Below are 26,801 nucleotides of genomic sequence, written 5' to 3' on the forward strand. Positions count from 1 at the left end.
TTTAAGTTTAGGCTTTAAGTTTACCCAACTTTTATTTTACTTCTGCTAATTCAAAGTTAAGCTAATATTGTTCTTTTTACTTCCCTTTTTAATGTTGTTTCATGTTATGACAACATTGTTAACCAGGATGATAACTTAGAACTCAGTAAAGATTTAATTGTTTTGAACTTCTGCAGAAGAGAAGCTAGAGCTGTTGGTATATTTATTAACCATGACAAAGGTCCTGCATGTGATAATGGTCTGCTGAGTAGACCGAGGGCCCAGCTAACGATGACAAACTAATGACCACTGACCATTGAATCAGGAGGAAACATTTGAAGCTGGTGTGTATAGTGCAATAATAAAAAAAAGCCAGTACTTGATCAGAACCATGACTTTATTTGAAACAAGTCATGTTTCTCACTTTATGTCTATAATGACTCACAGACTGATTTATCAGGACTCACTGTAGAAGTTAGATATGAGCTTGATATGTTGGTACAATAGATTTGTTTTACTTTATTTGTTGATAAAGTTTCAAAGGCTTTCTTTCCCAAAAAGTATAAATTGTCATTTTCCAGTGTAATGACAAATATAATCATTGTGATATCTAAAACATTTCTTTGCAAGTGTATATAAGTGTATGTTAATAAGTGTATCTTCAAACTAACTAACCTACTTTTATAATCATTAGCAATATTGTTCCTTAATCTGTTTCTCAAAAGCAAAAATGTCTTCTACTTTAATGCTTTGTCTCACAAACTACACCTAGAGAAGTTTCTATACGCAGACCTTTTTATAGATAGCAGCAGCAGGGAACAACTAAAAGCAAACACGCTTCTGTTTGTGTTATGAATATTAAAAAATGAAATAGAGCCTTGTGAAAGTACAATACAAAAGGTTTAAGCTGGATTGTATTTGGAAAGGGACAACTCAGCAAACAGTAGACTATAAGTAGTCAAAATCCATCCTTCTTTCATCCTGCCATTTGTATGTGAGAGTGGTAGGCAGTGTGTGGAAAGACAGAGGAGGTTTTAAAAAGCAGCCAGAAGAATCTCTGTTGAGAAGAAGGTAGTTTAACAGTTCTGGGACTTAAAAGTCCACCTTAGTGCTCACACTCATATTCACCTTCTAAAGACACACAGAATGGATAAAATGCACTGCTTATACAGATGCCCTTGAACACTGAGCATAAAGTTTCTGCTTGTTGGAACAAAACACATTCAACAATAAAACAAGGGATATCTTTTTTCCTCATATATACCGCACCATTCACAGCAAGGACAGGATGTTACTGATGTGGCAGTTTTCCACTGACAGATCCCAGCTTATAAATATGTGGAAGTTGCATAATGTAAAATCCAAATAGCATGGCAACCAGTGAATGCAACACAACTTATTTGTTTAATAAATTCTTTTATGAATTACAATTTATTGTATTGAATTTCAGACAAACTATGCCCACTTGAAGAGGTACAGATAAGTCTTTCATAAAAACATTCTATTGGTCTGAATCACTATAATTCATAAAAACCATCGTGCCATGTAAGTATGTGTAGCTTGTTAGCATTTTGGTTATAAATTATACAGATTTGTTTTACTGATGATAATATGAGATAAAGAAACATTAAATTTGATTAAATTAGATAAAGATTCATATTGTAACCTTGTCTTCCAAATATTATGAGAAAACTGCAACCAACTACTTTGTAGAAAACATAATCACTGGACATTATGCTGTCCACCTACCCATGTATGATCTGCCACTGATCTGGCATCAGGTCATGGTGACTGTTTGTGTCTATATGTCCTGCTCCCTAGCCACATTTTCCAGCTTTTCCTGGGGAAACCCAAGACATTCCTAGATCAGATGAAATATACAATCCGCTAAGCAGGTTCTGGGTCTACCCTAGGTTCTCTTGACAGGTGGATGTGCCTTGTGTCCCTCCAATGGGAAGCACCCAGGAGACATTCTGATTTGATGCCTGAACCACCTCAAGTGGCTCCTTTTGATGCAAATTAGCAGTGGCTGTACTGTACGGGGTCCCTCTGGATGTTACTCTATATGTTACTCCTATGTCTAAGGTGGACTCCAGCCATCCTACAGAGTAAACTCATTTTGGCCACTCATTCTTTAGATCACCACTCAGAGCTCACGGCCATAGGTGAGGGCTTATGTTCTCATCCAACGTATTTTTGAATGTGTAAAGTGCTAATCAGTATGTATTAACAGAAAATGACTATCAAGGGAGTGGTTGTGGTTTCTTTTCACACTGAGAAAAATCCAAGTGAACTAAAATGTGTCTCGTCAAATCGTGAGAACGATGTTGGGTTGGTTATCCCGTTGCTTATTGTTTATTATGTCACATCGTCTGCTAAGTCATTAGACCTGGTGTCTGTGGGGCACTCGTCGTGTGTTTACGCGCATGATTTGAGGGCTTTAGGTAGAGTATAGATTTTCACTTATGTCATTTGTCCACCAAAAACATGCTGTCTGATAATCTAGGAAAAACATCACGTCTCTATATTTTAATCTAGGAAAAACATAGAGACGTGAGGAGGTGAAGTGCCTCAGAGACACCAGGTCTGATGACTAGGCAGGCGGTGTAACATGATACATTAATCATCTCTGTTCTGTCACACAAATGTACAGTAGTCCACAACACTTTACCTCTCTCGTGCGATTTGACATGACTTTACGTGACACTTGGATTTTTTTCAGTGTTAAAAGGAGCTGAATCAAGTAAAACACAAACTCATTCACTGATTTGGACCAAAGGAAATGCATAAAGTGAAAACACCCTAAGAGATCTTTTAGAGAAAGATCATTGGTTTGTTAAAAAATAAATAAACACTAAAAATACGGGAGCACTCATCTTAATAACCAACCACTTGATTAATTAAGCATCTAAACCGAGCCTTGATTGACAGGAAAAACATCACCACACAAAATATTTTTGTACCACCATCCACGAAGGTGCCCCATTTTTGTCCATTTTCAAAAAGGTCCAAGGTGGCCTGATGTTGCCAGCAGCCATGTGCAGAAGACTGTGCACAGGCAGCTGTGGCATGTAGATATGGTGCGTTACGCTCTGCTGCTGCCAGCACAATGCGCCTCACACTCTGCCTCCGCCTATCGCATTTTTCAAATCCAGCCTTTCCTCATTTTCTTTTTCTACATGGTTCACGTGTATCGCTTGGGGTGGTTTGTGTATCTGGGAATATCCAATTAATTGGAGAGGAGGGGGCAACTTCTATATTAACACTGCCTCACAGAGAAACACACCCACTACAGTTGGCTGTAGATGTGCACATTTGGGTAAATGCTAAATGCAAGATGTTCTTATCTATATTTAAAAAGTATTTTTAAAAAGGGCCGTTCTTATCCTCATACAGCCCCAACTTAAGGAGCTGCATGGGTATAAGAAGGACACTGCAGGTGGCTTTGCGTTGAGGACAGATGCACCTAATTTATCATGTTAGGATTTCTCGGTTTGCCAGCTTCTTCCTGCTTCTCTGCAGGTGGAGGTCGATCCCAAAATCTCTGAGATTCTTTTGTCCAGGCTTCGGCATACTTTCTTAAGATCTGAGAGACACTTTGAGAGAAAACTTTTTGCTCGGCCAGGAACCAGGTTGAGTTTCTGCCCCGACTTATAAGAATTTCTTTTGAGCTCCTCAACCTGGCAGATCATGCAGGGATGGCATCAGCTATTGTAGAGACAAACCAAAGGAGGAGGATCAAAGGCAGAGAGGGGTGGAGAAATGTGCTGGGCAGAAGTCAGGTACAACAGGTGATGAAGGTATTCATGGAAGGAGGAAGAAAGAGACAAAGGGAACGAAGATAAAGCTAGAGCTTTCGGTAGCATCTGACACAAAGTGAGTTCTGTCAGTAACAAGTAACAAAGATACAATGAGTGACAGATCTGCTGTAAGAAAGACTGAAATAAATGATAACAGGACAATAGCAGAACGTGCTCTCAATGAGCACAAAGGTTGTTGAGAGGGAGAGGACATTGTTTCTTCGGATGCCAGGAAGAATTTTGTTGGTTGTCAGTTCTCATGTCAGAAGTAAACCCACTCATTTATCCCACTTATCCCTCTGTAAACTCATCTAAAGCTGATCAAAGCAGCCTTGGCAGGTATCCATAAACCTTCAATGAAGATTTATGATTTCACTTATAAACTTGAGTTCACCAATGGATAAACCATCCCACGCTTCCACTCCCAGTGGATTCGGGTAGCGTAGGAGGGCGAGCTCAGAGCTTCAAACTGAACTGCCTCAAACACAGCGGAAATAAAAACAAGAAATGTTTCTCCGCGCACTTTGAAGTGAAGAGGATAAACAGAGCAGAGATGGGAGAAGGCAGGCGCAGGTCAGAGGACAGCTTCATTTTCATCTGATCATGCCATTCACAAAAACCCAACACAGACAGTAGGTGATACTGCAGTGTAATATGACCAAAAAGCAATGTTTGTAATAGTAGGCCTACATGTGCTAATTGGTAGTAGTGGAAAGTAATTAAATAGTTAGTCAAGTACTTTTCTTCAGGTCAGTTTATAGTTTACATGATTTTATCTGTCTATACCTATTTTGTAATGCTACTTAACTTAACTTACCTTAATTAAATTAACCTAACTTAACTTAACTTAACTTAACTTACAACTATGTTTACTAGATATTTCACAGATTGCGATTTCACACATAGATACACATAGTAAAGTAAATTGTTTGATGACTGTAGCCCTTTTTATACAGAAACCCAACGTGTTGAGTGAGGAAGTGGCCCCTTTTTCGCATATTAACACTCAATTTAAAAATAAAAGTTTACTGTACTTCTGTACAGTAATCTAACAGGTGGAGTAGTTTTGCATTGTGATATTAGCACTTATACTAAATTAGAAGTGGCCCTTTGATTACAGCCATTAAACTGCAACTTATCTGGACCAATCACTTAGCCTGTCCCACAAACACGGTCTCCACCACAATGACTAATGCAGTCTGCTGATTAAAAAAGACTAGAGTGCAGAGCACAGCGCAAAGTAAATGCTTATGGTGGTACAGAGAGAAAGACCCAGACTAAGGCAGGTGGACTGGTGGAATGACTTATTTGAGGGGGGAGAGGGCAGCAAGAAACATGAAATTAGCACAAATAGATTATCTGTCGACTACAGGCAGGCCTAAGAGCAAGCCAAGCACTGTGGAGGGACAGGAGAAGAGGGAAAAAAAGCAGATTGACTTCTTGTTTGTTCCTCCCTTAGGGGAGATCCGATAGAGCCATCACTCACCAAACTGCTGATCTGTAGTTGAAACAGCTATATCCAAAGCACATATGCACTGAACTTCACTGCAATTAGAATGCACCAAAAGCATGACCCATGCACTGTGGGAGAGAAGGACTGTCTAATCTCTAACAGATGGTATATTTTCATATGCCTTAGATAAGAGCCTGCCTTTATCACATATACTGTACCAGTGTGGACTTGATCCAGAACAAAAAAGAGCAGAAGCAGAGCTTTAGTCATGATAATTCATCCCCAGTGATTATGTGCTGTATTGCACTTGACACACCATTGGAAATACAGTTTGTGCTAGTATTGGGATATAACAGACTCAGGTAAGTGTGTTATGAGAGTAGCAGCTTACATGTCATTGGACTCCACACATTAATGTCTTCAGAACCAAAAATTGCTGTTCATTGCAAGCTTCTTACTGTAAACATAACTCAAGTCTGATTTAAATCTCTTCTATTTATTATTTTATATGTGATGCCTTGGTTAGTGCAGGCATGTCTGATTCAAGTTTGATTAAATCTCTTCTAGTATAATTTTATGTGTAATGGTTTTGAGTGAACTAATGTTCTTGTGTATATATGATTTGCTGGGAGAGTTGTGTGTGAAACGTGCAGTCGACTATTAAAAAAAGAAACATTTGTGAGTGCTTGTCTGTAAATTCAGTATACCTTTGCTGCTAAATAAAGGACCACTATAAAAGGCAGCAAGAAGAGTCTATTGCACGATTTGCTTAACATTAGCCTGGTCTTTCTGCAGGTTTTGAATTGAAGTTACACTGTACGTCAGATCAGGTCTGAATTAAAACAGAAATGTTGAGTTGTCCATATGAATATCCATCCTCGTTCCTCGTCAGCGTGTGGATTCACAGTCACTGAACAAGACTTTCTTTCCATGAGGCTGTGGGAAATCTAGAGCAGGAAAAAAGGTTGGTCCATTTAATAACCAATTTGCCCCTTCAAGTCTACCCTGCAGTAAAAGTGACTGTGAACACTTGAGGTTGCTTCTGACCTTCCCTGATAGTGCCCATGGCACATATATGCTTCGGAAATTGAATCACAGTTCCCACTGCTGCAAGGGTAAATTGGTCAAACAAACTTTCCTTTCTGTAGCTTCTACAAACCCCATTTCCCAAAAAGTTGGGACTTTTAAACTAAAAACTAAAATCTGAGATTGCCAATTCACTTGAAACTTTATTTGTCAAGCCAAAGTAGATTTTTACTCTTTTAACTGACCAACTTCATTGTATTTCATAGTAATAAAAGCACATTTAGAGTTTGATGTTACAACACACAAAAAAAGTTGGAACAGAGGCAATAAGACTGAAATGTTTATCAATAACCAAGTAACACTTGTAGACACTATTGTAGATGAACAACAAGAACTATCAGAGAAACTGGTAACAGGTGACCAGATCATGATTGGATATAAACGGAGCAACCACTAAAGGCTCAGTCTTTTTAAGCCATTATGTGTCATGGTTCACTACTTTGTGCCAAATGTCATGAAAGAATTTTCAATCAGGTCAAAAACAAAGTCATTAAGACTGCAAAGAATTTAGAACATTGATGGGGAAGTGAGACTTACTCTATGACGCAAAACAAAGGTAAAGCATGTTCGTAGGAAGTCATAGGATATTTACGATCTATTGAGAATGTCTATATTACTATAGACTGTTAAGCAGCTAAAGTCTTGTATCGAGCAAGAATATACAAATATTCCATTTGCAAAAATACATTTAGTATCCTCAATTCCCAAATAGTTAAAAAGCCAAATTAAAATAAAAGGTGATGTAATGCAGACTCTCAGTGTGTTGCAGGCATCAAACTGTAAATTTTCACAAAATACAATTAAGTTTTTTTTTTGTAAAAATACTGAAAATATTTTCTTACCTTTGTCAGATAAATAAAGGTTGAAGCACATGAACAAATCACGGACTTTAATTGTTGCTGTATTTTAGAAAAAGTCCCAAATTTCAAAGAAAAAATTATATTTTGCTCAAAACAACCAGGCTTAAAAAAAGCTGGAGTACACATTATTAGTAGTTCAAAGAACTTCTGGAAAACAGGTTTTTAAACAGATTTAGAATTTCAAACAAAAATACAAATGTGTTGCCAGGAGATTATTAGAAACTTTTGCCTATAAAAATAAAGCCTTGACAGATTTTAGCATTTAAAAAATCTATATGGTGAAATAAAAGAAAGACCAAAGATTTCACCTGCAGTTCTTGCTTTTCGGTGAACTTCTTTGTTTTTAAGCACAGAGAAAAATTATGTGTTTGATATTTATTCTTTAAATAGTAGCAGAGGAAATGAATGGGGCTATGTGTTTAAATTTGGTGGGGACCTGGAGCCCCTTCAGAGACTTTTGCTTTGCAAAGGATAACTTGAGCAGGGCAGGATGGTGGGGGACAGAGACTGACAGAGAGAAACTGAAAAAGAAATCTTTTAGCAACCTGAAACTCTTCCAGCTTTAATTACACTATATTGATCATAGAAGGGAGGGAGGAAGAGGGCATCAAGCTAAAGGGGGAGAGACAGTTGGAGAAATAGTCGGCTGTAGTTACTGTAAGGCATGTAAAAAAAAAAAGAGGCAGAGCAATTATGCCAAAGTCATACAGTAGATAATTAGAAAATCCTTCCAACTCCTCCACACTATCACCCCACACACCCATTTAACACTGCTGATGCAATATAACAGTGAGATTGTCAAATTCATTTAAGTCACCGGGCAGTTTGCATTGTTCACATTCATCTCCCAGCTCCATGCTTGGTGTCATTTGGAGTTCTTTACATCGATTCTTTCCCCCTCAGTGCCTTTGGTCCGGTGCTTCCTTGTAATCGCCCATAATAGGATGGTCATGCATGACACTTCTGGCTCCCAGTAACAACTTTAGCTGCATGTAACAGATGCAGAGATGTCTGCAAAGTGCTTCTTCCACTTTCTCTTTTTCTAGATTTTCCAGGCTGACCTACTTTGGCAAAGAGCTTAGGTTTCTTTCTGTGTTTCTCACATTGTTGTGGCAAGGGCAGAAAATCTGCAAGCTCTCCTACTGTATTTCCCTCCACACACACAGACACCGAAACACACACACACATCCAGCACAGTGAAATATGCCAACCTCACTGCCCCTGCAAAATCGCTCCTACTGAGTCTTGCAGAACTGTATTCCATGGGTTAAGGAGCTCGTGTCTTGTGTACAACACTTGAAGATAGGGGCTGGGCAGTGATTCATCATGAGAGGGAGGGGGAAGAGAGTGATCCCTCTCTGTGTAGAATGTATCTCATTATGGCTGAACTGTGTGTTACCTTTGGTAAACAGTGGGGAACATTTCTCAGGCGAGCGTCACTCTAAAAACAGCGGGCTGGTAAACGGCCGCGGCCCGATGGTAGCACACAGCCATTGCTCAAATCTACAGCCCCACAGGGATGTATGAGTTCGGTCATGATTAGTCAGATAGAATAAATAATCTGTGCGTATGACAGCCCCCCTCATTTCAGCGGGCGTTGAATGGATGTCCCATCCAAGTCTTTTGTGTTAGTAAATTCCCTCTAGTTATTTTTGCTGAATGACCTTCTCAATCACGACAAAAGTCAAAAATTCAATTTCTGAGCGAGGCATTCATTATCATAGCCCCTTGTGCTCAAGGGTACCTGCACATTTACAGTGCATTAAAGCAATGCGCAGTGTGCCTTTACTGCATTTTAATGGCATATTAAGGAAATCAACAAATTAGAGATTCGTTTAATAGCTTGAAGGCATTTGTCGATATCACTATGAATAATGTTACATGTTATTACAATACAACTACTCTATGTATTAGCCAGTGTTGTAGAATGACAACAATTGAGGTCTCATTACTTTTTCAAAATGACTACCTGATGCTGACTCTTTTTCAGCTTGGTTTGTTTTTTTGATTTGTTTTCCCACACAACCACACTGGTTAGAGCAACTGGTGTCTGCTGTGAGGACACTAGCGACGTTTCTATTTGTAGTCATCTCCCCGAGTTTATCTTGTCACCACTGTGACACAACCACCGTTGTGAGCCACAGTCTGGCAGCCCGACTTTAACACTTCCACCCATATCCTAGAATTGTTGTGACGTTCTCTCATGTGTGAAGAGTGAAACAAGAGCAATTAAATCTTCATTCCTCTGCTGCTTACAACCATATTCACATCTGTTCAATTGAAAAACCACATGGTGTAAAACAGATCCACTTAAGTCTATGCCCCAGTGACTCTTGTAGCAGCGTTAAGAAGCAGGTCAAGCTTTTGTCGGCCTTTCCGCTAACAGTGTAATGCTGTCTTGTTTTCATGTTATATGACCCTCTGTGGAATCTGTAAATCAAACACTAATTACAACGTGCACCTGACATCTGAAATGCTACCTCTAATGTCTTTTTCGGGCTAATAGACAGCTGAGTGAATGCTGCGTCCAAAATATAGTGCTTCAGCAAGCCATAAGCAGCTTAGTTAATTAAGACATGCTGACAACTGATGAACTCTGCACATCATTATAGATCCACTCCCTAATTGGAAAGAATGGTAAAGGCAAATGCATTTTTCTGTACTACTGGGGTAGCTGTACTGTCACTGCAATAATACCACAGAAAAGCTGATAGGTATCAGCCTACAGAATCATGATGACATTTTCAAGCTCAAATCCTTCAGAGAATGAGTCCAGCCATGGCTGATTAAGCTGAGGGCATTTATGACCTCTAATAACTCTTTTTTAATTGATTGCTGCAAATTCTCTCACAAATTTGGCTGTAATCACATTATCAAAACCAACTGACATGCACAATCGGGCCCCTAGGTGAGTTTTCCACTTTACTCACATGGTAATCTATGAGGAGTTCAGGTCTTACCTGCCCTGCACTTTGATGTCAGAAATGGCATAGAAGTATCTGGACAGGTTGTTCTCATCCACCATTGTAGCTCCAGTGGCGGGCCGGAGAAGACGAATCCTCAGGTCTGTGATAGTAAAGAAATCTCTCAGGTTCTTGGTGGTGTCCAGTTGGCCATAAAGTGAGGCCATGTTGTGAAGCCGGGGGCCAGCAAACAGAGCAAATCGGTCCTTGATCTCAAAGCGTACAGTTTTGTCATACTTCCACACATAACCTCGTGAGTACTCCTCGGTGCAGATGATGTCCAGCAGGGTATGCTGGGTCAGGTCCTGCACTGTCTTGGGCTCCATGGTAAAGGCGTCAAGGCAGTCAGTGGCATAGAACTGATACGGCTGCCAGGTTCGTCCATAATCCAGAGACTTTTCTAGGACCATCTGTTCGGGCCGGCCCGACTCAAAGGTCAGGACTATGTCGTCAGTCAGCTCGATGGTTTTGTTCCAAGACAGCGTGATGTTGACCAGGAGGGCCTTTGGGTACTTCTTCCAGGATGTGGACTGCCAGAACGTGGTGGGGTTACGGCCCTCGTTGTCAAACATAAGCTCTGGAGGGTGGGCAAGCTCCTCAGTGCTGGCGTCACATTCGTTATTACACATGTAAGGGTTCTCCTGCAATAAAGAGAGTGCAGAGAAACCAAACAGAGAGAGAAAGAGAAAGAAAGAAAAGTGGTTAGCTGTGACCAGTTGGGTTAATTATTACAAGAATTCCAAAATTAAGATATTTAATATCACAAATGTTGTAATCACATGAGCACTGTTCCCTACATGCCCCTGTATCCTCTAATTGACCAAAAGGGATAGAAAATATTCAAAATGTATTCGCAAAGTGATTTGATGAACTGAATAGGACTTGAAATTTGAAATTCATCAAGGTTTTTGGTTGAAAAAGGCCTTTGGAAAAAAACATTTGTCCGATTTACCACAAATCATTACCAGGCGGTGTTCACTCTATGCTCCCCGGGGGCTCAATCTAGCTGTCAGGGGGGAGGAGGCACTCCTCCAAGAGGACCTTTCAAGTGCTACAAGCTCCAATTTATCAGGACAAGATAATCCACTGCTTGATTAGGTGAGAGATGTCACCCTGTATGTGTATGTGTGTGTAGGTGTGTGTGTGTCTGTGGAAGTAGTGGTGAGCACTACTTCCACACACAGGGACAGAAGCAGGCTTCTGATGTAAGACAGTCTAATGAAGCAGTGAGGCATTGCGATTGAGTAAGTTAAAGGGAGAAACAGCTCCATTCAGCTAATAGGCTTTGCAAGTTTTCTCTTGTCCTCCAAGGCAAGGTGACAATGAAACAGGGCTCAGTCAGGCCTTCTGACTGTTGGAGGGCCCCATTAATATCCTGTCTGGGACCATCCCCCGCAGGCTTCTCCCAGCACTGGACAGTGGCTGCTGGAAAGCAACAGAGGAGGAAAAAGGCAGTGGAAAATTCCACTTGGGTTTTAGTCGACCATTCATAGTGGTAGGTTAGGTGTGCCATTAACTGCAGCATCTGGTGCACCGTGTATCCACAGATGCGTGATAACTCATATGCGACAGTTATGCCTGCTTAGGGGGTGCGGACAGTCTAAAAAACACACTTGGCATGCAGGATGACTGACTGTGCTGCTGTGGTTTGTTGTAAATGTGCATTTATCGAGGGAGACCTAAACCTGTTACTCAGTGAAAGTGAAGGGCTTAGAGCACATGTATTTTCGGAAGGACAGAGAAAAGATGTTTCTGTTCTTGCCCCAGTTAATTATTGTTAACTACTGTATGTCTGCTATCATACTAACTGAACATTGCAGCACAGTAACTAATACTAATTTATTAACACCTTTCAAATGACACTCTACTGTGCTTAAATGTTTTATTTAAAGTGGTTGAAAATTTTATTTTAATTCTGTTACACGAAAGGTGTTTTAAATTCACCATTTATCTCTTTTTTCTTTTGGAGCGGCAGTGGTTCAGTTGGTAGAGTGATCACCCCCTGAGTCTAAGATCAGTGGTTCAAGGCCTGACACCACCTGGCCATTGAATTGAATTGAATTGAATTGAATAAGCAATCTACAAGCCGGTGCACTCTGAGTGCCAGACCAAGGCTGGTGTAAAATGTGGAGGGTTACATTAGGAAAGGCATCTGGCATAAAAACCTTTTCCTTATTGTTTTGACATTATCTTACTTACTTACATGAAAATGAGTCAAGTTCTGTAATTTAGTAAAATTTGTAAAAAAAAAAAAAAAAAAAATACTTTAATAGAAGTCAAATTCAGTCCAAATATTCTAAGCTCGATTCTTTTACTTATTTTTTTTAGTTTGTGGGAGGGGGGCACACTCAGAAGAGGGGGCCATATTTGGAAAATAAAATCAAATTTTTTAGGAGGTCAATCATTATATTTTCTATTAGTATTAGGGTTTGTTCAGTGGTAGACATGCCATTTACATACATGTATCTATACACAATATCATTCTTATATTATCAATGGCAGATAAAGTATCAAAACCCACTGTAATTTTGGAAATGATATTAGTGAAAATTAGTATTATTACAATGGCATAAATATATATGACTGTAAGTATTATAATGAGATGAAGCTCATTTGAACTCCTTTTACACTATTGGGAAAGTATATTTTGAGTACTGAGGTTTCATTCATAAAATATTATTCTGCTAAGTAACTAGAGCTGTCAGACAAACATTTCACTGACAAATGCAGTAGAATTTAAGTATAAAGTAGCGGAAAAGTACATGCAGCTTAAACTGTCAGGGGGGGATACAGGCTGCGTTAACGTTCTAAACCTTACGTCTGATGTGAAGAGTAAAACTAAGCAGACAATTCCTTTGTGTGAGTGGTTCCATCATGTCTGAGGTCAAACACTTTGTACCCTGGTGACCGAATCAGGCAGATCCAACCATCAGCTATTACAGTGACGCCCACACACACACACTAACTGCCGTCCTCACTGGCACATCTCTGTAATCAGACAAAGATATATCCCTATCGATCCCTGTGGCCACACGGCTGAAAATCTGCTGCGTGTAGCACCTGGCAACTTTGGCCAAACCGTCCAGCGATCCCCGAACACACAGGTTAAAACCCTTTCATTACTGTCTCCTCCGCTCCTCGCCTAACGACAAAATGCGGCCTTTATGAAGATCAATAGCCTCACTGGTCAGCCCGGAGAACAGAAAGGAGATAAAATGCTGAGTATATGACCGGCGTGAAAATCAATGACAGAGTTCTGTGTTTTACTGTAGGGCACTGCTGAGGCCTCTGTTAGCCCTTTAATGGTTTGGAAAACATCAAAATAATAGACAGCACCCGGCAGTGAAACATTTTTGTAATTACAAAAGATGTTTCTATTAATCCCAGTGTGATGATGAGTTGCCAGCATAAAGTCATCGCAGATTACAAAAGCCAGCTGGTGGCTGGAGCGGATAGGTCAGGTTAAATTGGCACTAATGGAGATGCTATCGACTCACTGGCTTAATCCGATTATTAGCATGTGATGCAGTGAGAAAGAGTGGGACTGTGTGTGAAGCTGCTCTAAATTCCTTTAGCGTTTCCCCTTTTATTGTCAAACTGTTCAGGCTAATTTCACCAACTGGCTAGAGGAATAAAAATCAACAATGCAGCAACATACCTGATGATGAATTAGACTAATTTCATCCAGCTGCACTTCAAAGACCGGCACTATTTGTAGTGTTTGGGTCATGGGGAAGTGTTTTCCTCTTGCTGTGCCAACCACTGCTTTTAGACATGTAGACAGGTTGAATAACTAGCCCAAAACGACACCTCACATCACCTGTCTGAGGCAGTTTGTCTCTAGGACACTTGTAAATCAAGGCACCATTTTAGCTGCACTCTGAGATCCTCTGTTACTGCTACACTTTATGGAGTAATGATCAATGATCTAAATAATTCAAATCCTTTCGAATGAATTTCTCTGCTGTCGCTTATTTAATTGTCCGTGAGAATAAAATAAAATAAAAAAAAAACACTTTGTGATTTATTGTGGTTTCTCATGTGGTCACAGTTAAATCCTTGCAAAATGGAAAGGGAATTCTGTACATATACAGAAGAAGTGCAGAGCAGATACGTTACTGATCATTTGGCTGTGTGTAGTCTTAGAATAAGATATTACTGTAGTGTTTGAACACAATGTGACCACTAATGGAGGATGGGATAAGGGGCAATATAAATTCCCTGTCGACAGGCCATCTAGCTAGACATGCTCCCACCAATCAAACCAACCAACCTGCTTTTTAGTTCTTGCACACTTCACTCAATTGATCGAAACAAGTGTCTATCATTTAACTACTAACTAGTTTTTTAACAAAGCAAAAAATTCAATTCAAAATATAACTATGGTGCAAATACTATTTGTGCAGGACCTTTATCATTTTTTGATATAAGAGCAATCATATTAGAGACTGTTACATTTTCTAAAATCCATACTGGCTTCAGGGGTGTATCTAGACATTTTCAAATCGGAAACCACACTGGGCACCATGCTCAAGTTTAGAAAATACGTGTTTTGAATGCCTTTAGGGAATAATTATGTGTGTTAATATGATTAGTACTATTAATATTACCCAAATATGATATGTATAGGATAGTGCCCGACAATATCATTTTTAGCTGAGAGGCTTCCAGAGTTTCAAAAAGCTGCATTAAAGAAGTATCAACTTCACAGCAGAAGGCAGTCTAAAAAAGACAAATGTTTCCTCTCACCTTCAATTCAGCTTAACACCCCCAACAATACAATACCACTTATTATATAATAATTATAAATGAATATAAATTACAATTTTACTGGAGGAACATTTTACAACTTATACTGTAGCAGGTTAAGATAATTGATGCTCAATGATATGTCCAGTGTGACTTATAACACACAAGTTGGGACTACATTGCATATTGATTTCAAAACGATAATGGAAGATGCTAGTTTTACACAATTAATTCAAAGCTGATCATAAATGATTATGGGACAGCCTTTTAGGAAAGTCAAACTTGGTGGCTTTACATCCCCTAACCCCCAACCCTTGATGCCACATCATGTCCTTTATATACAGACATGGTCAGGTAGCATATAGGTACAATAATCTCACATTGAATGTTCTAAAAGAGGCTACTAAACAACAGACCTGTATATGTACTGTAAGAGTCCCGCACTCTTTATGATGTGTGTATTTTTCCATGTTTCATACACGAGATGTGCATCAGGAGGAGGTAAGTTCTCCTCTTAATGAAGGTTCTACATTCTGTTTTAATCTTAAGGTGCTTTGCCACCGCTGGCACCCCTCTGAACCCACCCTGGCTGGCTCAATTGACATTTTTACCCCTTTTACCTGTCCATATAAAAAGGGTTAAAAAGGATTTTGGAACACTGTTACCCACTTTCATGTAACTGGTGTGGCAATCTCAAGTAGACAAATATTTGTAATGCAGTACAGTGACATCAATTATCTAACATTCATTGTTAGGACTTTTTAAATATTTTGCAGCAATCAATGACAAAATTCTGATTTAAGTGGCAGTATGTATGTACGACAATATTAGCAAATAATACTATATAATAATAATACAAATAATATCTTGCAATGTTGCCACTGAATGCCAACATTGCACCACATGTGTGAACATTTCATTGCATCAACAGTACAACATTTCTACCAGTTTCTCCATCTACCCAGAAATGCATAATCTCCTTTCTTATAGCTATCCAATTCTCTTCCACTGCAAGGTGTGCATATGTGTGTGTGTGTGTGTGTGTGTGCATGCATGTGTGTAAGATGGGGGTGGGGGTTAAAGCCATCCCTGCTGCATTAATGAGACCTTGTGTTCCACGATAGATTTCTTCACCCCGACCCAGGGGCTTGATTGAAGCAGTGCTCTCTCAATTTCAAACCTCTCTCTCTCTCTCTCTCTTCAGTCATGCCAGCACCTTTACTGGGTCTTCTCTCTCTCTCTCTCTCCCACAGTGACAGGTGGAGCAGACAGAGGGGCTTAACCTGGACGTGGAATGAATATTGGATGCCAGTGTGACAGATTACAGTGGTAATAGACACCCAGGCCAAATCCTCACAAGGATTACAATCATATTTTCAAATGGCGCAGGGTCGGCTGGAGGTCGACCGGCCTGGACCATGGTCAACAAGGCAACAGGGGGACCTGAGATCACACACACACACCTCCACACACACAACGAGTGTCTCAGTATGTCTGAGAAAAGGCTGACATTTTCCTAGATTTTATTACGGAATTGACTATTTTTTACAATTACCTTTAGGTCAAACTATTTGAACCAGAGGGCCTTCCTGATAATTAATAGGCAATAGAGAAGAGAACAGAAAAACAAATTAATTAACTAATTAACTAATTTGCTTCTTTTTTAGAAAACAGTCCTGTACATACTGTAAATACTGTTGCTGCTGTTAAGACTGAAAACAGAAAAGGGGCAGCTAACCTGACTCTGCAAAATGGTAGTAACATGTGTCTAGCAGTCTTGTCTATGATACTAAATATAGTCATTTAGAAAAGTAATAAAAGAAAAAGGGAAAAGAAATTATAGTTGAACCCCGTCTCTGCATGGAATTTGTTGCACCCTTACACAAGCAAACAGTTACACAAAACAAACTAATGCTCCACCACTCCTGAGCAGCTTGAAGACCGTGGACTGACAGCTTGAAAAATCCAACACGTGAAATATGCTGTTTTGCAGCACAACTGGGGAAAATCCAATGGTGAACTAAGGCAGAGAGCTGCACCGTTCAACCACCTTAAGCACCACTGTGTGGGCCGTCCAGTCGACTGAGGGGAGGTTATGAGGCAAGACGATGTGTAAATGTCCTCGTGTTGCGTTCATCACAATCAGTGGCATCGATTTAGAAGATTTATGAGCCCTAAAACAATAGCAGGGGAAGCCAGTGCACATTCAGGAGATATAAAAACAATTTTATATTCCATTATCTTCTATATGGCACAGCGATCCCCACCGGGTGCCACTGCAAAATGGCTGGAGGACAGGACGATATCCCCTGCTTAAGAGATGGTATATTTGTGAGAGCGAGACAAGTACACACATCAGCTGCTACAGCCAAGGGTTGTTTGATGTCTGTAAGTGTGTCTTTAATACAGGCTGTTAACTTGACAGATCAGTGCTACAGTGCAACAGCACAGTTCTTTCCAGCTATAGCAAATGTTACCCATTACCTTCAGCAAACTACTTCAACTCTTAGTTGGTTTTTATCCTTTTCATCCATCTGGACTTCATGTGGAACTGGCTTGTTATATAAAACATGTGAAACTTCTAATCATATTATGTCTACAGTACATATTTTTGGTGGCAATATTGCTCCCCCATCAAATCCGGAATGGATCACTGTTATTTTCCACTGTTTCCAAGACAAGTGTCGTTCATCTTTTATTAAAATGACATTTCTGCTGTGAGTCAGTACACTAGAGCATAATCGATCTGCTGGCTGCTGCGATGCTACACCTCTCAATCAAACTGTCCTGTCAGATAACATGAAGACTTTGGAGCTTTCCACTATACATTAAGACTTGAAAACAATCCTAGCCTGTAGCCATGATCACCCCTTATCTCTGAGCAGAGGAATCCCTCAGGAGGTGACATCATGAAGCAGAGGTTACAGTACATCACACTCTCACTGCTACTCTATCCTCCTCTCCATTCGCTGGTATTTTTGATGGTGCAATAACATTACATGTCCTGTATAGGCACCCCCAAGGAGAGACATGGATCACTGTCACCTTGACCAAGCTGAGGGGCTAACCCTAGCACAGGGATCTGCCCCAGCTTCTTCCCTATGGATGCAAAGACTGACTGACCTGCAGCAATAAAGCTACCCTACAGATTAGTGCCAGATCATTTACTGTGCCGCTGCCAGTTGGGAAAAACTCTAAAAGATAAAGAAATATTTGAGCTAAAGCAAAAGGATATGCTTTTCAGCTATTGCTGGTGTGACATAGCATGGGTATAACTTTGTCTCATTTTTTAATTCAGCAATTTGCACGATTCAGATTCAGTAACCCCAATGAGGTAATTGCAATAACAACATGGCGTGGTAACAAAAGCCACTGCCAGGCCTTTGAGCTAGACTTCTTCTGGAGTTCCTTCTGACCTCCTGGCCTATTAGAAAAGTGCTCCTGGTGTGCTCTTTGGTCGACTGCTCCTGAGGAGGGTAACAACGGTGTTGAATGTTTTCCATTTGTACATGATCTGCCTAATAGTCGACTCTAAAAAGCTTCAGAAATCTCTTTGGTTCGAGCCAAGACATACTTCTACAAACCCTTGTTGTAAAGATCACACTTTCACAGTGAAGATGTCTTTAACTAAGATGGGGCCTCCCAGACTCACACCTGATTGTCACTTGAAATAAATTGATAATCCTAGATGTTCACATACATTTGTCAAAAACAATATTTAAGCTTGGATCGTTTTCCCTAATAAATATATTACCAACTGTAGTATTTGTCTGACTTGTATTGACATTGAATGACCTTTGTCTAGTTTTTGGACTTTTATAAAAATGTGTTCACAGTTTAGGTAATTTATGAAGAAATAGAAAGAATTCAATAGTGCCAATCAAGTGCCACAATGCATAAGTTGGTCTGATGTAAATGGTTAAAAAAATGCCCTTTAGATGTATCAATAGGCTTTGTCAGACAGAAACAAATATAGCTCATATTTTACGATAGTGAATTTTAGATGTGATATGTTAATATCATATTTTATCTGTTACTAAAATGACTAAAACTACAACTATAATAAACACAAAACAAATACAATAGTCCAAGTAAAATAAAGAATGAAATAAAAGTTAAGCTGAAATTAAACTAAACTATTTAAAATCAAAAATTCACACTGAATCAAAGAAAATACGGTCAAAATAAAAATCAGGAGAAGTAGCTTTTTGGCCATGTGCCACTGAAGAATAAGCAAAGCACTGAAGAGTGCATCACATGGTTTTTGCCCTGAAAGCTCTTGTGTACAGTTAAGTGCCATCACATTTCACTCCTAGAGAAGCGTTTCAATCCATCTCCTGTCATCGGACTTCACCCCTCATTAGCGGCTGTACAGACCTCCACAAGCACACGGAGAATGTTTTCTTGTTAATGAGCACTTCTGTGACTCGGTCAGCAGAGGCCTGAGCAAGCACCTTGTAATTATCTCAAAGGGTTTGCAAAATGAGGTGGGACAGACAAGTAATTGACCATTTCTGGATTTAGAAGATTTCTGTTTTCCTTGCTCCAGTCTTTAAGGTCTCTGATTTTATTTATTTTTAAAAGTCTGAACTTTTCCAAGATGATTAAAATCAATAGTGTGGTAAAGCTCGGCATTCCCAGTGTGGATATTTAACTGTGCAGAGCGTAGTTAGGATTCAGCTCCAGGCTTCTGTGTCAGATCACTGAAGGTCTATTTAGTCATTCTACAGGGAGGCTTTCTTCTTTTTCTTTTCTCTTTATTCTGCTTTCTGTCTCCTTTGCCTCCTCTGCGTTTTTTTTTTTTTTTTTTTTCTTACCACAGAGTCTGAGAAAATGATTGGCAGACGACTCCTGGGAAAAAGAGCCCGGGCCTTTTCCTCTCTCCGAGCTCGCAGGATCACGACACTCAAACACACTGACAGGCAAAGTGGCCACACACACACACACACACACACACACACACACACTTCTGAAAGGCAAGTCACACAAAACACTGAAGGAGAATAGGGGCAAACACACAGACATACACACACACAGAGGAATCGAGCTGGCAGCATGATCGTTGACAGCTTTTTTATATTTTCAAAAATGAATGAATTTAAACTTGGCCAAGAATAGACTTTTTGGATTATTGTCTTTAAAAATGCTCAATAAACCACCTGATCCAGGTAATCAGCAGTAGGCAGGGGCTTCCTGCTATAGTAAATAGAAAACTCCTGAGTATAACAAATCAAATGCTAAAATAATTTGTATTAGTGAATTCATCACTAACTATTCAAGTTAGTGATGAAAAGTCAGTAGTGAGTATTTCTCATATCATGCTGTATTTCATTTAAACCAAGTTCAAGGAATTCTTTAATACCACATGCTCAATACCTCAGTTATCTGGCTTCTTACCTCTTCACGCTGTCAGGTTTGAAAAAATAAAACATAAAACAAGCCTACAGAGAAACTGAATAGTCTGTAGCCCTCAACAATGGAACACAAGTAGATCCACTTGATTCAATGACAATAACTTCAAGCATCTGGCGCTATCCTAATCATAGCCCCGAAAAGAGATTCAAGGGTTCTCCGCCAGCTGATTGTCTGTGAACTCTAGAGGAGCTGCCATTATACAAGATAAGTGAGGAGTGGCGGGTGGGGGTGGGCTAGTAAGAAAAAATACAAAAAAGGAAATCAAAAACTTTAACAGGGCCAGAGGGAAATACTTCACTAATCAACTCCACTCTGCTGAAATTATAGATGAATTAAGCACTCTGTTAGTGATTAATTAAACCAAGAGATTCAAACTAATGAGACCACACAGTGTAGTGTGCGCAAAAGAGAGCGAGAAAGAGATTGTGTGTGTGTGTCTGTGTGTGTTTCTGTTTGTGTAAGAGTGGCGAGTGAGCAGCCTGGCCTGTAAAATTTCTTGTGGCACCAAACACTGCAGATGCACTTTGGTTTCAGGCTGCAACCCACTTTCAAGGGATTAGATGCAGCAGTGGCTGCTCACAGGCGGAGCTCATTAAGTAGTCAACAGATAGAAGGAAGACAGTTGATACAGAAGCTGAAATTATCTGCAATGTAATGTTTAGTGTATTTTATGTACATGTACTATGTGGAAGATTTAATATTCATTTCACACATAATGGCTTTCAGGAATTATGCAGAGTGCGTTATTTTCTGTTTTTAACAAGTATACTGCTTTAACAAATGGTGTTCAGGTCAGGAGGGAACATATTAAAGCCTAATATTTAAACTGTATCTTAGTGGATCAAATTATGTTTGGATGCCATTAGGGGAAAAAAAGTGTGTCTATAGTGTGACTAAATAAGAGCTCCTAGTGTGTGGTTAAGGTGTCAATGGAAAAAGAGATTGTGGATCATCAGTTACATCAAGTTGCAACTTTCACTTAAAAATCAGCAAGCTTTCCTCAGAAAAAGAACATTTCTATGCAGCTAAAGCAGTCCAAAATCAATAAAATGCAACCACAATTACATTTTTGTAGGAAACTAAATCATTGAATGGATTATGTGAAAACAGAAAGAAATACATACCAGCATTGAATAAAGAAAAGCATGACACTACAATGGGCACTGTGGTGGAGAGTCACTTAAAGAATTATACCATCATATAGAGCACTTGTAATTCTAATAATTATTATTATTACTATTATGTTATTTTCCTGTCAATCTACCCTTCACACATTAATACAATAGGTGATGGTAATGCACCTGTATGCTGGTTTGCCACCTGCCACTAAAACCCAAAGAAGCTGCATTATATTCCGATACATGTAAGAATGAATATGAATGAATAGTCACAAAAGTTGTCTGGTAACATTTTATTGATATGTTCAGTATTAAAGTAAAAATTATCGCCATTTACCGTAGTTATCAACATATCATTATTATGTTCATTAAAAAACATAAATCCAGTTGCATTTATGTTTCGCACAAAACATATATAGTTGTAGTCTAGTTGCCGTATAGAGACTTAATTTTTAGGGGGCAAAAGTGATTGTATAATTACAAGAGGATCTCATCTGTGCGTTTCTATTTGTTTTGACAAATCTGCATCATGCTAGCCAGTCTTGTTCTTAATTTACAGATATTAAACTCCGGTACTTTTCATGCTGAAGAATTTGTTTTTCTCAATGTTTATCCTCAACAGATATGATATCTGGTCTACACTACAAAGAGCTGTATTCACTGATTGCAGCAGTGTGTGTAGCACATGAGTGTTTTGATTTGAATACGTTTTGACTCTGAACAGACATAGTTTGAGGCAAATTGTGTCAGGTGACAAGGGAAAAACAAATATTACCACAAAACATCAGATGCTGTTTAACTAGTTGAAGTTGTGTTTAAATAAAACCCCATTAATATGATTTACGTATTGTTGATTTGTCTTCCTAGACCCTCTCCTCTCCTTTTGGTTTGCTGTATAACACGTGAACAGTAAATAAGCAGCTTCTCTGCTAATGAGAAGCTGCTCAGATTGGCAGCCAGATGGATAGGAAGTAGACATGGAAAGCTGGACCTGATTGGCTGATATCAGACAAGTCTGCTTCTCTGACTTATACTAGAATAAAATCTGAATGATTTATTGAAGTGTGTTTGTTATGGTTAGTGACTCTGTGGAAGTTTAGCAGTCACTGTATGTTTAGGAAACATACAGTGACTGCTAAACTGTTGTCTTACAGTGTACAGTATGATCTGGGACACAAACTAATGCAATGTACCCTGGATATAGCTTTCCTTGTTTGTAGAGGTGTTAGAAGTAGGTTTTGCACAGTGAAAGAGGACAGTGCTGACTGCAGGTTCCCATGTCCTATTTTGGAGTTTGACTATTTATGAACTCCTACAGAGATACGTATGTGCAATCAAATCTGAACTTGTGCTACAACAGTGAGATTTCACCTTACATTATAAATTGTGAGGAAGGTTTGCAGCTTCATTAAGAATATAAATAACTATAGTTATAATAGTTATAAGTACCCAAAGCCATACACCGAATCTGATCCATCAACTTTCTCATGTGCTGGAGACTGTGCAGACACACACTCACAATATGCCCGTAAAAAAGCAGCTTAAGCTTAAGTGTACACAGTTAACAGTAGAGTAACCATAAAATCAACAGAAAGAGAAAAAAACTCAATGTTCACTCTGAACATGAGGTCCAATAATCATTATGAAATCATTATGAAATCATTATGCTGAAAAAACTAAACAAACTCATCAGTGAGAGAGTAAAACATTGAGAGGGTATATACAAGTCCTAAAAAGAATTATTAACAGCTCAGCAACAGTAAAAGGCCAGGAAGACCACAGAATACAACGAAAGTAGATGACATGATGGCAGAATTCTGTCCATGGTGAACCCTATCTACCCCACCCTACCCACAACATCTTGCCAAGTCAAGGACAATATTAAGATACTTAAAATACTTCACTTAATGCACTTGCAACTGAAGGCAGAAAGACCCCCAAAATCAAGCAGTAGCTGAAGGCAGCTGCAGTAAATGCCTGTCAAAGCATCTTGAGGGAAGAAACTAAGCATTTGGTCATGTCCATGGGTTCCAGGCTGAAATCCAAGTATAGAGTGTGTGTGTGTGTGTGTATGAAAATATCTGTAATTCTAAAATGGTTAATGCAAAATATTATTCCACCTTTTTGAATTAAGGCTAAACGTCTTGACTTTGCTCACAGCTTGAGTGTTTCAAAATGATGGAGTACAAAAGACAAGATTTCTGTTCCATCACTTACAAACCAGACTGTATGAGAACAGGGAAAGATCACTGTGAACTGTCAATTATTTTAAGTATGGATGTTTTCCCACTAGTTTTCAGCCATATGCCTTCGAGGACAGCCTGTTGTCTACACCCCCTCATTCAGTACATACTGTAGAAACACCAAAGCTGTTCAATTCCCAATCATTGTTTCCCCTCAAGGTGCTTTTACATGTTTATTCTCACCCATGGATTCTTGTTTAGCTATTCTTTACCACCCACACATCCAATCACCCCAAAGCAAAGTTAGACGTTTTTTCGTTTGTGAGTGACAACAGTGATACTGGGGTGCAACGCCTGTGTTTCCACCCTCAACAATGGCTGAAATCCCTTCTCACTAAGCAGAAAAAAAGATCTCTCTCTTACTCCTGTACCTGCCTCTTCCTGTCTTTCCTCTACCACCTCCTCCCTTATTTCTGCAGAGTTGATTTCATCTGACGTGACAAGTGTTGTGGAAACTCTGTCACCACCCTAAACACGACAGCAAACGAACATCTCGACAGCTCTCGTATGCTTCTTGGGAAATCGGCGATGATGCTCTGCCTCTCCGCCGCCTGTTTGACTTCAGCCTTTATCTCTCATTTCAACTACACCGGCAAACTGCTCTGTGCCTACCCCGTTCAGCTGGCCTAGTTTTGATATTGGCGAGGGAGAACACACTGGTGGTGAAAAAAAGGGGAGCTGGATGCTGAAGGGAAAAAATCCTGGTTCAAACAGTGCAGAGAAAAGTAAACATAGTTTACTATTTAGTTAAACAGAACCATTGTAAATTTGAGCAAAACACCATCTACAAACAAGACACATTATCAGAAGCACTGTGCAGTGCAAAGCAAATAACAGCAGTTTTTTTTATGATGCAACAGGGATCAACAATGTCAATACCACTCAAATGGGCATTTCATTTCAATGTAAATAAGGTGTCAGTGAAGCGGTGGTTGAAAAAATAAAGTTAATGCATATCACTGCGGAGTATCAAACTTCCACCTTTCCTCTGACTCGACAGTATTGGGCAGGCTTGGGCTGGGGTGGAGAGCAGGCTGTAATTCATCCTTCCTTATAGATTTAATCTCTCTGGCATTATCACCTCACTGCCTGTATTTCAAATATATCTGCGTGTGCCTTTATGAAGTGATGTGGACAAATTTAAGATCAATACTGTTATTGTGACTTCAAAGAGCTGTGTGAGACTTAAGACTTGATTTTAGGGTTAACTTAGAATTCCGCTCTAGGTCTAGGTTGGATTTAGGATAAGGGATTGACTTGGGCATTTAGCTGTGATGGTTTAGGTTAATTTAAGGGGCTATGGAATCCATTCTGTAAGTTAGTATCCACACTACTATTGAAAGGCACACAGATGCATTTGAAGGGGTTCTAGTATATGTGTTTCACATTTTGGTGGTTATGATGTGTTTTCTTCTGTTGACACACTGAAACTTCGAAAAAAGAATTCAAGCATGGATTTTAGACATGTTCACATAGATTATTTATTGTTTAGGTAAAACAGAAGAATGACACTGAACTTGGATTGAGGCCAGACACATCAATTAATTGAGGGTATCTCTAAAATATATCATTTACATATATTATATACTTCCAACATTGTTGTATTTCAAGCAGCCTCACTGTTGTGGTTGAGTGGGGAAAAAGCCCTGCAGCCAGCTTCCAAAATCTGGTGAAAAAAGAGGGGAGGTTGGTATAATACCGTCATAATGCGCATGGTTGTGAAATGACCTATTCAACAATCAAATATGACTGCGATGTTCAAGTGTCCACATAGTTTTAGCTGTGGGGCCACATTGGCATTTTGGAAATGTAAGGCTGTCAACACTGAAATAGCTCAGTCATTCTGACTTGGCAATATTTCTTTTTCCTTTTTTCCCTACTTGTTGTGCAGCAACAAATGTTTCAGGAAATGGGGTATTTGGTGTTTTAAGCCATTAATGAAACAAAATAGCCAAATGGACATTCACTGGCAAACCACAGAAAATAAAAAGATAAAAAAAGAAATAAAAATCTTTTAACATTATTCTAATTCCCACAATTATGCCTGAACATACAAAGCTACTTGCACACACCTACACACAGTGTAGCAGTCCTATTCACTCACTCTACACACTGTGTGTGCGTGTGTGTGTGTGTGAGTGTGTGTGTGTGTGTGTGTGTGTGTGTGTGTGTGTGTACATGCATTTCCAGACTAAAACCCTTGGAGGGAGTCTGTTGGCAGTAGGACACAATAGCTTTGCCAAACCTCCTCCCAGTTTCACCTTCTTAAAGGGAAAATAGCAGCCAAATTACCTGAATAAATAAAATCAATAAAGCGCTGAAAACAGGCTGTAGTGCTGAATCAAACTTTATAACTGTGTTACAAATTGAACAAATTGAAGTGTCAATTGAACTCACACGGGCACTGTTAAAGACGATAACATTGTCTTTTAATAAACTGTAACCCCAACTTTTGTGATGTTCTGTATTTGAGCACTATTTTTTAAATGAAATAATCAAATATTTTCAGATGCTGGCAACATGGTCACTGTAACCACAGTAGCTCAAGCTGTTTCAAGCAAGACTTGGCAATTGGAATATTTTCTATTGAAGAGATTGATAAATTTCGCATTGCACCCAGCGGGGTTTCTTCCAAAGCTCCCTGATTACACAACAGGGATAATCTAATTGATTTCTGAGTTCTTACTAAAGGATGAATAAAGTTAGCACTGAGTAAATGCATGTAGTTGAAGAGTGCTGTGTCATCAGCATAAAACATTTTCTACCATTGTAGCTCCAATTAAACAAATGTGATCACACCTCCTAGAGTGGTAACTGGTGGTAAACTGGGAGGGGTGAGCTTCACCTATCGCTTTTCTCAAACTAACACAGGAAGAAGGATTCCAGGATTCAAAATCCTTCCTATTTATCCTGTCTTTGCAATATAATTATGTCCAAAATACATGTAGCCTAATTAAGTCAAAATGTATATGGTTTATTGTGTGGTAAATATACCACACAATAAACAGCAGACACTCCTATAGAGTTTCTTTTAAATTCTAAACATGTAATTATTGTATATTGAAGAAGATACAGCTTGATCACATTTCTCTCCCAGTTTGACTTGGAATGTTTAAAAGAGGTTGAAAAGATGTC

At 39.2% G+C, this 26,801-nt stretch overlaps 1 protein-coding gene across 1 annotated transcript in view; it reads right to left on the minus strand.

Annotated features, from left to right (window-relative positions):
* ntng1a (netrin g1a) overlaps positions 1-26,801 on the minus strand; it is a 102,418-nt gene that overhangs the window by 48,325 nt on the left and 27,292 nt on the right. Inside the window, 1 exon segment of the mRNA XM_026361538.1 lies at positions 10,139-10,782. Coding sequence (XP_026217323.1) covers positions 10,139-10,782 — 644 coding nt within the window.

This window comes from Anabas testudineus, chromosome 2 (genome assembly GCF_900324465.2).
Source record: "Anabas testudineus chromosome 2, fAnaTes1.2, whole genome shotgun sequence".
In the NCBI taxonomy this organism is placed as follows: Eukaryota; Metazoa; Chordata; class Actinopteri; order Anabantiformes; family Anabantidae; genus Anabas; species Anabas testudineus.